Raw genomic sequence first — 14,982 nt, forward strand, 5'->3', positions numbered from 1 at the left:
AGTCATCAGAGAATTAAAATTAAAACCACAGTAGGATATTCCTGCGCATTCATGAGAGTGACGAAATGAAAAAAACTGGTAATACAAATATTAGAGATACTGTTCATGGGAAAGTCCCATACATGGGTGGTGGTTGCATAAATTGGTACATGTATTTTAGCAAGCTGCTTGGCAGTATCTGCTGAGGTTATACATGTGTAGTTTATAAGCCTATGTTTTCACTTTCAAAATGCATACAAAAGCGGACTAAAAGTTGTGTGCACAAATGTAAATAATGGCATTTTTAATGGTTAAAAATTAGAAATAACCATCATGTAATAGTGCAGTGGTTGAGTAATTTGCATTTAAATACAGAGCATGGGTTTTCAAAATACTGTTCTCCTGTCCCTATTGGTAGCATCACCTAGGCACTTGTTAGAAATGCAAATGTTGGGCCCCACTCTGTACCTACTTAATCAGAAATTCTGGGCCTGGGGCCCAGTGGTCTGTGTTTTAGTAAGTTCTTTATGTGATTCTGTTGAATCTGTTGAACAGATTCTGTGAGTCTGTTGAAGTTTGAGAACTAATGCTCTTTCATAGATTTGGCATACTTTTTCTGTAAAGGACCAGACAAAGAAGTCTTTTAAGACTTTTGGGCCATATAGTTTCAATGCTGCTATTACATTGAGAAAGCAGTCGTAGATAAAGCATAAATGAGTGAATATGATGTTCTACAACCCCTGTCCTACAAAAATTAAAAGGGATGTTAAGCAAAGTAAGTCAGTCAGAGAAAGACAAATACCATGTGATTTCACTCATATGTAGAACTTAAGAAACAAAATTGAAGAACATAGGGGTAAGGAAGGAAAAATGGAGGAAGTTGAAAATGAGAGGGAGGCAAACCATAGGAGATGCTTAATTCTAGGAAACAAACTGAAGTTTGCTGGAGGGGAGGGGATTGCGGGAATGGGGCAACGGGGTCACGGCCATTAGGGAGGGCACTTGTTGTAATGAGCACTGGGTGTTCTATGCAACTGATGCATCACTGAATTCTACCTCTAGAGTAATACTACATATGAGCTAAATTGAATTTAAGTAAAGGATTAAAAAAATAGATGAACTTTAGATGCATTCTATAACCTGCATATGTCTCTGAAACTAATGTTGAGTAAAAAAAAAAAAGGCAGAAAAGAATATATCTTGTATGGTTCTGTTTATATTAGATTTATAAACAGATGAATCTCACTAGTGTTATTAGACGTTAGGATAATAGTTAACTTTGGCTAGGGTGTGTGAATTGTAATTGAAAAGAGGAAATGAGGGAAGGATTTTGGACTGCTGTAGTAACGTCTGTAAGAATCCATAAGCTTGTTAACCATGCTACAGGTAGAATAAACAGAACATGATGATTCACAGACCTGTACCCCTGGGGCAAATAATACATTATATGTTAGTAAAAAATTTTTTTTAAATTAAAAAAAAGAAATAGGACAAAAACACTTTCTTACTACTGCACGGGGTGACCTTTACATAGCAATTATTTTCTTGTGAAATTACTAATTAGAAGGAAAGAATCATTTACCTTTGCTAAATTTGCGTGTCATCCTTGCACAGGTGCCATGCTAATTAATCTTCCAGTTTTAATATATGTGCTCCTGAAGTGAGTACATTTACTTTTCCCAGTTAGAGTAACTACAGTTTATATTACACCAGTCTTATTTACAGAATGATACTAATAATAATAATACCCAAAGAATGATAAAAATTACAAAGTTACTAATTTGCAAAACTATCATATTTGTAGAGAAGTGCATGAAAATTATCAGTGCATACTAAAGTCATCAGCCAATTGGGGTATTTACTTGGTGCCTATAAATATTCTGGCAATGTAGGAATTTATCTTCTTTAGATTCTCAGGGGCCTTGTTTTGAAAAACAGTTTAATAAGATTATTTCTCAGTACACAGAAAAATAAACAACTGTAATAGGGGCTTAATAGTTGAATAGTTGTTCAATGCCTTAGCTTTCACTTTTTAAAATCTTGGATTTGAAACTTTTTAAAAAAACATATTCTAAGGGTTCTTTTTTTTTTTTTTTTACCCCCCTAAGGGTTTTATTTTACCAAACGCAGTATGTATGAATTCCATATTCCAATTTCAGTGATCACTAGAGATGATGGGTTTTACTTTTCCCAGATACTGTTTCATTAAATTCATTATTGATAATCCAACAAATACTCAGTCCTTTTAGATGGTTTAGGGTCATGTTGGAGAAGTTAGGCTTCTTCATTTTATATTTTTCTTTACTGCAGTTCCTCAGATAGTGTGGCTAAAACAAATCCAGCCCTCAGTTTTCACCTGGGTGGCATACAAATAGCACAGTAACAAAAAAATTTGATTGTATGTACTTTTTGATGAAAATAGACATATACTGTATGAAGGTTTTATATAACCGAAATTATACATTCTTCCATTGTGTAGATTAATGACCTAAAGGGGAAAAGTTTAGTTCTTTTAAGCCTGGCAAAAGCTTTTCAGTCTTTATTATCGTATACCTATTATTTTCTGCACGATGTATAAATTGTGAATTTATTTCCTAGGAGGAGTATAGAACTGAAGGTATCAGCTGGCACAATATAGATTATATTGATAATACCTGTTGTATAAATCTTATTAGCAAGAAGCCAACAGGTCTGCTCCATCTTTTGGATGAAGAAAGCAAGTGAGTATGATTCTTTCAGCAAGTACCTTTCAGTCAAAAGCGTGGTTCTTTTCATTTGGGCTTTTCATGTCCTTTTAGTTTTCTTCTTACATACTCGAATAAGGAGTCTAAGTTTCCCTTGTGTGTATTTTATTGTGTGTATATGTTTCTAGGAAAATTGGGTGAACCTTAATACTGAATTTGTACTTGAGTTTTTCCAGATTCTTCTACAGAGTTACTTTGATGTTAAATTTGTTGGCATATTTTTTAATTGTTGCATGTTTCTCTCTTTTTGAATTGCGTTTTATATGAGATGTGTTTGTAGTTTTCATGTTTAGCAGAAAAGAGTATCATGTTAGATTAGTGATGTCTGCCATAGTTGTGCAGGTGTAAAGTAGCAGCATATGCCAAGTATTTGACATCCTTTGTTAGCACTGTGTAGTATACCAAACATGTACATAAGCTTTAGAAATGAGACATCATATAGCATCCTCTAGAGTGTTTTTAGTGCTCTGTAAAGTACTATTTATAGTTGAATTATCCTATAAGATGGCAAGTCTAGAACTGGAGAAACTGAAGTGATGGAGAGTGAGTTTTCTGTCACTCTTTAGTAAAATATTAAGTAACTGAATTAGATTGCTTGATTTCTAACTATAAATATTATATGCATTGAAGTAAGATAGAAAATATTGGGGATTCACTATCATAGGTGGGATGACCATACATCATCAGTTTTGAGTGGGAAAGTCTATAAAGTTTGTGTCTGTTGTCCAGTTTAGTTATTAAAGGTACCTACTTTTATTCCCAGATATTCTGGTTAGTATGGTAAGTTGTGTGTCACCCTATTAATATGCCATAGGCATATAGAAATTGCTACCTAAAATATAAAATAATATGGTAGAATGCAAAATATACTGAAAAGGAGAATGCTAACAGTTACATCTACTGACTCTATCACCAGTCTATTTCCATTAATCTAAATGAATTAAAGTGCAATTAACACAAAAATATTTTATGTACTAAGTTGTGTAAAAGTTTTTTTGTATTACTCTGTATGCCCCCAAACATGTATTATCCTTTATAAAATAGTAAGGTTAGTGGTTCTTAACTAGTTACATAGCTTAAATCTGGTGTATTTTATTTTGGAAAGCATTGTAGATGATTTTGATACTCAGTGTTGAGAACTATTATGGTTGGTGTCAAAATATTGAGTAGTTCTGTTACTTTGATGGTTTAGGGTCATGTTGGAGAAGTTGGAGAAGGTAGGCTTCTCCAGCATGTATCATGTATTTTATAATAACAAAAAGAACAAAGTTTAAGCAAGTCTAGGTAAAGATCATATAGGTAATAAGTGATGGATTTGAGATTCAGATAGTCCAGGCATTTCTGACTAATTAGCTTGTGCTTTGTCCTATAATGTTTCTCTGTAATAGGCTATAGAGTCAGAAGTTCAGGGTTGTATTACATCTCTATTAGCTACCTTTAGCAAATCTCTGAATATTCTTCGTTCTTAGTTTTTTGCATGTAAAAAGGAAATGATTATGAGAAACGACAATGCTGTTTGCTATATATCTTAAGGTGGTTGTGAGCAACAATTGAGATTGTTAAATATATAATTAAAACTTGAATAGAGGAAAGGGCTCTTGTCTGGCCTGTCATTCCTTATGTAAAATATTTTGAGTTCACATCTTACTATACAAAGACTGTATTTCCTTGGTTATTTGCTACCTCACATATAAATATTGCCAAATAAGAGAATATCAACTTTGTCATTACCCAGAAGTTCTTGTGGGGAAGCTATGTGGTCAGAAATTACAGAGAGACAGATTTTGGCTCAGTGTAAGAAAGAACTTTCTAATCATTAGAGCTGATTAGCAGTTATTTTATAAGGTAATAAAATTTCCTATTATAAACCCTCCTACACTGTTGGTGGGAATGCAAGCTGGTGCAACCACTCTGGAAAACAGCATGGAGGTTCCTCAAAAAGTTGAAAAATAGAGCTACCCTATGACCCAGCAATTGCACTACTGGGTATTTACCCTAAAGATAGAAACATAGTGATCCAAAGGGGCACATGCACCCAAATGTTTATAGCAGCAATGTCCACAATAGCCAAACTATGGAAAGAACCTAGATGTCCATCAACAGATGAATGGATAAAGAAGATGTGGTATATATATATATATACACATATATCTATATACAATAGAATAGTATGCAGCCATCAAAAGAAATGAAATCTTGCCATTCGCGAGGACATGGATGGAACTAGAGGGTGTTACGCTGAGCGAAATAAGTCAATCGAAAATAAGTCAATTATCATATGATCTCCCTAATATGAGGAATTGGAGAGGCAATGTGGGGTGCTTAGGGGGTAGGAAAAGAATAAATGAAACAAGATGGGACCATAAGAGACTCTTAATCTCACAAAACAAACTGAGGGTTGCTGGGGGGCGGGGGTTCAGAAGAGGGTGGTAGGGTTATGGACATTGGGGAGGGTATGTGCTATGGTGAGTGCTATGAGGTGTGTAAACCTGGTGATTCACAGACCTGTACCCCTGGGGATAAAAATACATTATATGTTTATAAAAAAGTAGAAAATAAAAAAATATAGATGAGGAAGCCCAGGTGTGGGGAGGTTAAGCAATGTATCAATATTATAAAGCTAATAAATGGCAGAGTTAGAATTTAAAAAAAATTCCTATTATAGTAATTCTTTTGCATCATTTGTCAGGGTATTGTTGGTAGGAGACTAAACTGAATAACCATCTTAAAAGATTTTATTTATTTATTTGAGAGAGTGCGCAAGCATGAGTGGTGGGGAGGGACAGAGGGAAAGGGAGATGAAGACTCCCTGGTGAACAGGGAGCCCTATGTGGGGCTTGATCCCAGGACTCTGGGATCACAATCTGAGTGCAAGGCAGACACTTCCGTCTGAGACACCCAGGTACTCCTGGACTGAGTAACTTCTTAATTGTCTCTTCAATTATGCTTCTATATTCAGTCTTATATATTCTATATATTCTATATTCTGTATGAAGACTTTTTATGAATTCTGTTATTATTTTCTTCACTTTATGTGTCAGTCCTGTTGTTTTTACCTCCTCTGGTAAATGGACCACTTTGCTCTATGCTTTAACATCCCAGAAGATACAAAGGCATGAAATGTTTTCTTTCTGCCAGAGTTGGACTGAAAATAAATTAGTCACATTTAGGAAAAGCTATTTTGGGAACCACTTAGACTAGTTTTCCTCTAACAAGTGCTTTTTTTCTATAGGGAATATGTAACATGAAAAATATCCTTAGCAGCATTCCTATGTCATTCAGTCCTTTAGGTGCATGGGTTTGAGATCAGAAGTCTTGTTTAATCTTGTCTCTGTTATCTCTTGGCTTTGGGCAAGTTTGACCTTGGGCAAGTCATTTAAGCTTGATTGTAAAGGATGCAGCATGAAATTTAGGAAGGAGTAGAATAAGCAAGGTTAGGTATGAGCAGGATGTTAGGAGTGTTACCAGTCTTTCCTTCAGTATTCAAAGTATGATCTCTTAACGTGAGTACTGGCAGCACCTTGAAGCTTCTTAGAAATGCAGAATCTCGGACTTCTACCCCGGTCTTCTTTTAACAAAATGAAGTTAAGACCAGGGCATTCATTTAGGACAGCATTTTGTTAGTCTGGTCTGGTCCTAAGAAATTCCTGAGTAATGTGGAGATAGTAGTGATCACCATCACCCTAGCATCACTTCAGTAGAATCACAGGAATGGGGTCTAGGTACTGGTATTTTTTTTTTATAAGTTTTTTTTTTTTTTTTAATTTGACAGACAGAAATCACAAGTAGGCAGAGAGGCAGGCAGAGAGAGAGGAGGAAGCAGGCTCCCCACTGAGCAGAGAGCCCGATGTGGGGCTCGATTCCGGGACCCTGGGATCATGACCTGAGCTGAAGGTAGAGGCGTAAGCCACTGAGCCACCCAGGCGCCCCTAGGTATTGGTATTTTTGAAAGCTAAAGAGACACAGAAAGAAGCATGGAAACACTAATCTAAGACTATCCTGGCAGATACCCTTTGGGGAACACTAGATGGAAGAGCTTTGAAGTGCACAATAATGTCTGATTTGCCTCTGTTCCATGCTCTTATGCCCCTGTTCCAAGCTCATATACAATGTGCTTGATATTGTATTGTGTATCCACAAGTGTTTGTTGAATATAGGACATATGGAGAGCTTTCCTTTCCTTCTTCCCTTGTTTGGAATAAAAACTGTTCTCATATATGTCTTCCTTTGAAAATCTCTTTTCTCCATTTGAAAGTAAGAGAAAAATCACAAGCTCTTCGATTACTCAGAGGTTTACTTAGAGACAATGAAATGAGTATCCTTCCTGAAGAAAAGTGTCCTGCTGTGAAGTAGTGAGGCATAAGTTTGCAGAGGTTGAGTTGGGTCTAGGCTTAGGAGCTTGGATTTGGTCACTTTGCCTTGGTGAACCATAAATTTTCCTGAGTAGGGGAGGCACATGTTTAAAGCAGTATTAGAGGAAAATTTTGATATTTTGATTTGGTGACTTGAAACAAGGTAAGATTAGAGTACTGAGACTACTATGGAGGCTGTTGCTGTACTCTCTGTTTCAGACTGCAGGAGTTACAGTCCATTCTAGAATGGCTTTAGAGTTCTGGAATGGACAGAGAGAGCTGGATGATGATGATGTTTTGAGGAAGGGGTAGTATTTGAATGCAAAAGCAGACCTAGTTGAATAGGAAGTTGAATAGGAAGATGGCAATATTGGCAATGTTATAAAGTAGGTAACATATATGTCCTCCCTATAAGGATGCCAGCTAGTGTTAGATGTTTTTACTAGTGTTAATTTAAATTTAATTCTGTTAACACTGCAATACCTCATTGTACTCATTTATGGAAACTAGTTCTTAAAGCTTGCTCTAGGTCACATGTAGAACTGGTCATCTGAACTATGACTCTCTGACACCAAAGGCCATTCTCCTTCCTGATTCTAATACATAAAACACAATTATTTTTGTTGTGATTTTGGAATCATTTCTACACATCACATTTTGTATTCAGCATCTTTGCAACCTCATGTCACATTATTTCTCATTATTTCAACTCTGATTAAGTGAAACTATTTTCTAAAAGATACTTGCTTTCTTCTTTTTCTGCCAGTGATATTTCCTCTATTTGAAACTCCTATCCAGACTTTAACATTTAGTTCATAATTGCCTCCTATATCTTCTTTGAATCTTTCCATTATTCCCAACCACTAGGGTTTTTTTCTTTTTGGAACTTTTCTTTACAAAAATATTATTAGAGATATTGAGAGAGAGAGGAGGAGGAGAAGAGGCAGAGGGACAAGCAGACTGCACTGAGCGCAGAGTGGACGTGAGGCTCAATCCCAGAACCCTGAGATCATGACCCGAGCTGAAGCCAAGGGTTGGATTTTTTAAAGATTTTATTTATTTATTTGAGTGAGGGAGACAGAGATAGTGACAGAGAGCATGAATGGGGAGGAGAGGGTGAAGCAGGCTCCGTACTGAACAGGGAGCCCAAGGAGGGTCTGGATCCCAGACCCCTGGGATCATGACCTGAGTGGAAGGCAGATGTTTAACCCAACTGAGCCATCCAGGTGGCCCCTAAACTTTTATATTCCTGTATTTGCTATCATGTAATTATTTCTTAATAGGATCGTTTGAGTTATCCCTAGATATGAAATACTCATCAATGGGTATAAACCATTGAGACATATTTGAAATAATAATAGATATAAAATTATGTAGTTACTGGTACAGGTAAGAAAATTGCTACTTAATTTATGTATGAAGAAACAGGAAAACAGAAAATGACATGGACTTAAGACCTGTCCAAATTGAGAGATCATTTTCTGTTTGGAAGTTCTTGGCCCCAAACAAAGTATCATTTGAGTTTTATTATCCTGTGGGTTTTACAGAAGTGCCACACAGTGCAACCTGAGCTAAATATCTGAAGACCTGAGTTAATTTCATAGTTCTGCTACTTGGAAAGTGTGAGTTTGGGCAAATTGTGACTTTTGATCCCTCATCTATAAAACACCAGTCCTTCTTATACTCCCTTTTTAGCTTGTTAAGAGAATCAGATTAGATAGTATAAGTGAAAACTCATTGTAATTTGCTATAAATGTGTTAGATGGCAGTGTAATTATAATGTATTAAAAAAAGACTGTATTAACAACTGCATCTTTCTTTAGTGTTTTGTTTTTTGTTTTTAATGCAGCTTTCCACAGGCCACAAATCAAACATTGCTAGATAAATTTAAGCATCAGCATGAAGAGAATTCCTACATTGAGTTTCCAGCTGTGATGGAGCCTGCTTTCATCATAAGGCATTACGCTGGGAAAGTGAAGTATGGGGTCAAGGTCAGTAAATTTCTCATTGATATGCCTTAGGGGTGAAAGTGTTTTCTCTACTGTATCATCGTCCCAGTCACACTGCCTTCTGTGCAATTTATGGAGGCTCTTGATCAGTAACAGTTGGAGACGGAGACATTTTATAAAGGTATTGCTAACATTCTGATTCTACCTTGCAACATATTACTGTTTTATGTGATATTGGTGTTGGTTTCCTCCTACAGGTAAGCTCAGTATCAGTCCCAGTCCCTTCTAATCGTTTTTTTGTTTGTTTTAAATCTGAAGAATAGAGAGCATCAGTATATCTTGAACCAAGTATTTCATTATGTAATTTGTTTATTTTTTCTCTTCTCATCCATGAGACTTAACAGAGGCTTCATGTCTTTATGCACCATTAGGTATTTGTGAGCTTGCACTCCTAATGAATATATTGAAGCTTTTAACTCTTGTGGAGAAGAATCTTCAGAATTGTGGCCATTTCTTTTTTGTAATTAGTGAGCCTGTTACCCTTCAACTACTTGATACTTAAGATTGTCATTTGGTAGTTTCCCAGGCAAGGCAATGATGGTATGGAGAGTAGTAGAGCAATATATTTTCTCTTGGGTATTGAGGTGAAAGTCACAATTAAAATCACTCTTGACTTAGTCTGTGTGTTAAATACACACAGTGCTTGGTGTTCAGAACAATGTAGTGATAAACCAGGCAGACATGTTCTTGGCTTAGTATATACATACATACGTGTGTGTGTGTGTGTGTGTGTGTGTGTGTGTGTATATAATAAAGATAAATGGGATATTGCCATAAATAAATGAACAAGTCCTAGGAAAGAAAGTAGTGAAATAGTGGAATTTGAATTTGGAGATCCATGAATACCTCTCTGAGAACTTAAGTTTTGAGGGTTAACCTGAAGCAAGTGTTACCTTAGTGAGGAGCTGGGGTGATGAATATTCCAGGCTATGAGATAGAGAATTAGTATGTTAAAATAATTGAAAACAGGCCAGTGTTACTAGATTATGGTGAGCAAGGGAAGTAGTGGCATGAAACAAATTAGAGAATGAATAGCAAATTAATTCTTAATGGCTTTTAGACCAAGTTAAAGGAGTTTGGTTTTTATTGACATTATTATGGGGAACTACGAAAAGATTTTAAACAGGCTGTGATTTGTGTTTTTAAGAGATTGCTTTGATTACTTTGAGGAGAAGGAACAGCAGAGGATGAGAGTAGAAGCTGGCAGAGAAATTAGGAGCTTTTTAAAATAGTTGAGTTGAAATGTTAAGGTAAATTGAACCACGGGTGGCGGTATAGATGGAGGAGATGTAGATGATTATGAGATATATTTTGGAGGTATAATTGGTAGAAGCTGATTGATGTATCCCAGCTAAGTGACTTCTGGCTGTAGCTGATGGGTGAATTTGAGGTGTTATTTCTGAGATGGAAGAGACAGAAAGGAGCAGATTTTAGAACAAACATTAAGAATAACAGAGTGGAATGATAGTTCCCAGGGGCTGTGGGATGGGAGAATTGAGGAAATGTTGGGCAAAGGATACAAACTTGCAGTTAGAAGATGAGTAAATTCTGGAGATCTAATGCAGAGCATTGTGATTATAATAACATTGTGATAATAGCATTGTCTTCAAAGTTCTTAAGAGTTCTTTTAGGTGTTCTTACCACAGAAAAGGAATGATAGTTATATGACCTGATGGAGGTGTTAGCTAATACTATAGTGGTAGTCCTATTGCAGTATATAAATGTATCAAATCAGTACATTATATACCTTATACATTAGGTGTTAGTTATATCTCAATTTTATTTTTTATTTTTTATTTTTTTATTTTTTAAATATTTTATTTATTTATTTGACAGACAGAGATCACAAGTAGGCAGAGAGGCAGGCAGAGAGAGAGAGAGAGAGAGGGAAGCAGGCTTCCTGCGGAGCAGGGAGCCTGATGCGGGGCTCGATCCCAGGACCCTGAGATCATGACCTGAGCCGAAGGCAGCAGCCCAAACCACTGAGCCACCCAGGCGCCCCAGTTATATCTCAATTTTAAAAAAGATTTTGAAAATGTAGTTTAAAACAAAAACAAGAAGACTTGAGCCGTGAAGTCATACAATGAGGTACATAAATCCTAAGTGTACGGATTTCTGTCATGCCCCTTCCTAGCCCATTCTCCCTGACACAGTGATAACCACTACCCTCATTTTTTATCCTTAGTTTTACTTGTTATTACATTGTAGGTAAATGGAATCATACCGTATATACACTTAAGCCTGTGATTAATCATCCTTAGATAGTTTGAAAGTAAAAGAATGGAAAAAATATATATAGAGAAAAAGTATATATAGAAGGTAAAAGGATGAAAAAAATTATATCACCCAAACCCTAAGTATAAGAAATTATTAGCATACAAGGTAGATTTTACTGCAAGAAGTATTACTAAAGATAAAGATGCACATTTCATAAAAATAAAAGGAGCCAGTTTGACAGGAAGACACAACATCAAAAGTTGTATGTACTTACTGATTTGATTCATTATACAAAAACTAAAGGGAGAATAAAAGTAGAACTGGAAAAATCCATCTAATTGTAGATTTTAATATTTATTTCTTTAGTAGCTAACAGAATAAGATGCAAAATGAGTAAAAACTAAAAAATTGAATAGCATTATTAAAAACTGACCTACTTGGCATATCATAAGGATAGCTAGACAGTCTTTGAATGTTTAAACACAATTCTTCTATGTAACCCATGAGTCAAAAAAGAAATCACAATCACAATGCTAATTTTATTATTTATCTATTTGTATTTAAAGATTATATTTATTTATTTATTAGAGAGAGAGAGACAGAGAGAAACAGACAGACAGAGATAGCAAGAGTGAACACCAGCAGGGAAGAGCAGGGAAGCAGGCTCCCCACTGGGCAGGAGCCGTACATGGGGCTTGATCTCATGACCTGAGCTGAAGGCAGACACTTAACCATTTGAGTCATCTATGTGCTCCTACAATGCTGATTTAAAACTGAGCATTAATAAAAATGCAACATACTAAAATTTGCAGAATCCGTAGCAATTGGTAAGGTGCATTTAAAGCAATGATTTATAATTTTAAATGCATGCATTAGGAAGAATGGTTGAAAGTAATTATCTAAGCTTCCATTTCAAGAGACTGAAAAAAGAACAGCAGATTAACCCCCCCTTCAATTAGAGGGATATAATAAAGGGAAGACTAGAAATTAATGCAGTAGTGAAATTAACAAAGCCAAATATTTGTTCTTTGAAAAGGTAACAGAAAATAATAAAAGGTAATAGAATAAAATAAAATGAAAAACGTAATAGAAAATAATCTATAATAGAAAAAAAGATTTTAAAAATAGATACCAGAAAAGAAAAAGGGGACTTAACTACATACTCAACAGATATTAAGAAGGGTCTCAACATATTTGCCAGTAAATTTGACAGCATAGATAAAATGGAGAATTCCATGAAAATCACACATCAAAACTGACACCAGAAATACAGGAAAACTTGAGACGCCTATTTCCATTACATAATTTGAATCAGCAGTTTAAACTTCCTCATAGAGGAAATTCCAGGCCTGTATGGTTTCACTCGCGAATGCTTCTAAACATTTAAGTAATACTAGTCTTATGCATTCACTTTTAAGTTTGAGATACATTTAAGGTGTAGAAATGGGTCTTGGACATAACAACAAAGATCTGAGCTGGAAATACAGATTGGGTCTCATCATATAGATAGTGTTTAAAGCCATTACTACGGTTGAGATCACCTGATGTGAGATGATTGAGTGAAAATTTTTCCGAGAGTACATAAGACCAAACCCCAAGAATTTCAAATATGGTTAAGTAGTAAATCACAAAATGTATTGTTAATAGAAACCAAGAGAAAATTTTCAAGAAGAATGATATGATTAATTTATGAAATACACTTAGAAATCTAGAACTATAAAGACAGATGAGACCATTACGTTTGGAAAATAAAGGTTTCCATCAACATTTGACACCCATCATGGGAAAAAATTCTAGAATTTTACTTTGTACAGTATAGTTATTAATAGGATGGAATGATCTTCAGTATAGAACAGACAATTTTCAGTTCCTGTAGTACTTACTGTGTTTGACCTTTGGCAAGCTTCTTTATCTTTCTGTTTACTTATCAGTAAATTATAGTTTGTAATTATTCTACTTTATTAAGTAATTGTTAGAATTGAATAAGTTATGTATAGTGCTTAACTTAGTGCCTGACGTCTTATTTGCCCTTGGTAAGTATTAGCCAGTAATGGTGGTGGTGGTGATTTGGATTTGAACATTTTTATCAGTTTTACTAACTTTTATAATATATACTTTTGCTCAAAGGGTGTTAAGGGACAAGCCAAGGACCAAGATTCCTGGCCTGTTTCTCCTTTTCTCCTGTTCTTAGGAGAACAAAGACTAGGAAAGGAAACTCCTAAAGAAGTCCAAACTGCCTTCTGGAAAACATCATACTAGACATGCTCCTCATAGGATTCTGAGTTAAAGAGCTGTTATGTCAAGTTGCACCAACTCTGAGTGATTTACTTACCAACTTTTAATCCTTTTATCTGGGTGTGATTATAGCCAAATGCCTACTCTATACATATCACTCTGGAACATTCTTCCACTGAGTGTAAACTTTTTATTCTCCTTGTCTTTCTGTGGGATATTTTAACCCATTTTCTTCTGTTAAATCCCCTCCATCCCCTATTGGCAAGTGGTTTGTACTGTCTATTTACAGTCCCTAGGTAATACGTATATTTTCTGCTGTCTCTGTAGGCCTCCTAGGCACATATATTCATTTGCTTTCTTGTTGTCTGTATGCAGATACGGTATAGTGATAATGAGTGGCTGTCTTTGAACCCCTATTCTATTTACTATGTTATAGGGGGGCCAGGATAGTTAACTTCTCCATGACTGAGTTTCTTCATGTATAAAATAGGAGTAATAATAATATCTATCTCAAGCAATTGGTAGGTGGATGAAATAAGCTTAAATGAGACAACACATGTAAAGTGCTCAGAAGAGTGCCACGCACATATTACCTTTCAATAAGTGTTTCTTGCTGCTATTGTTATCCTCACCATCTCAAACTTCACTTGCACAAAACTGATCTCTTGATTTCATTTCCTATCCCTAAATCTTCTCTTTTCTCTAGACTTCTCCATATCAATATGGTACCTCCACCTAGTTCCTAAAACCCAAAATATAGGTGTTAACCTTATTCCCCCATTCTTTCACCATGCTATAATACACCAGCTAATTCTTTGCCTTACTTCCAAAACATATCCCAAATATAGTAACTATTTTCCCTTTATGCTATTACCACCAAGGTAGGCTTAAGTCACCATCACCTTTTGTTTGGATTATTTCAATAGCTGGTCTCCCGTTTTCCATTCCTTACATAAATTCATTCCCTCTGCAGCATCCAGTGGTATTTATAAAATATCATTTAGCTCCATTGGCTTTCTTTTATATTTGAATAAAATCTACAAACTCCTAACTCAGGCTTGCAATACCTATTTATTTGCCAAATCTTCCATCACTCTCACCTTTGCCCAGAATGTTCCAGCTCCTGGTCTTACTGTTTGTCTACTAACTTGTCCTACCACCTATACATAATAGGTGTTGTATTCTCTTTGTTTGGAACACTGTTCCTTGTCTTCTCATGTCTGGCTCCTTTCTTTTATTCAACTGTCTGGTTATTTTATGTGATACCCCTTCAGAGAGGCTCTCTACTTAACAAGCTACAATAAAATTGTGGAATATTTACTGTCATCTAAATGTATTACAGAATAGTTTTAGGATTGTCTGGGACTTTATCAAAGGTGTCTGGTTCAGTTAGCTACCTAGAACAGAATTCACTTCTATAGTCCTTAGTAAACCACTTTTCAAACA

At 35.6% G+C, this 14,982-nt stretch overlaps 1 protein-coding gene and 1 pseudogene across 10 annotated transcripts in view; one reads left to right on the plus strand and one right to left on the minus strand.

The window, feature by feature from the left end:
* MYO9A (myosin IXA) overlaps positions 1 to 14,982 on the plus strand; it is a 280,827-nt gene that overhangs the window by 108,368 nt on the left and 157,477 nt on the right. For all 10 annotated transcript variants that reach the window (XM_032342543.1, XM_032342540.1, XM_032342545.1 and 7 more), the window contains 2 exons: positions 2,578 to 2,699; positions 8,925 to 9,066. In XM_032342543.1, the coding sequence (XP_032198434.1) occupies positions 2,578 to 2,699; positions 8,925 to 9,066 (264 nt within the window). The remainder of the gene's footprint in view (positions 1 to 2,577; positions 2,700 to 8,924; positions 9,067 to 14,982) is intronic.
* LOC116592171 lies at positions 1,549 to 1,647 on the minus strand (annotated as a pseudogene).

Source organism: Mustela erminea, chromosome 5 (genome assembly GCF_009829155.1).
Source record: "Mustela erminea isolate mMusErm1 chromosome 5, mMusErm1.Pri, whole genome shotgun sequence".
Lineage (NCBI taxonomy): Eukaryota > Metazoa > Chordata > Mammalia > Carnivora > Mustelidae > Mustela > Mustela erminea.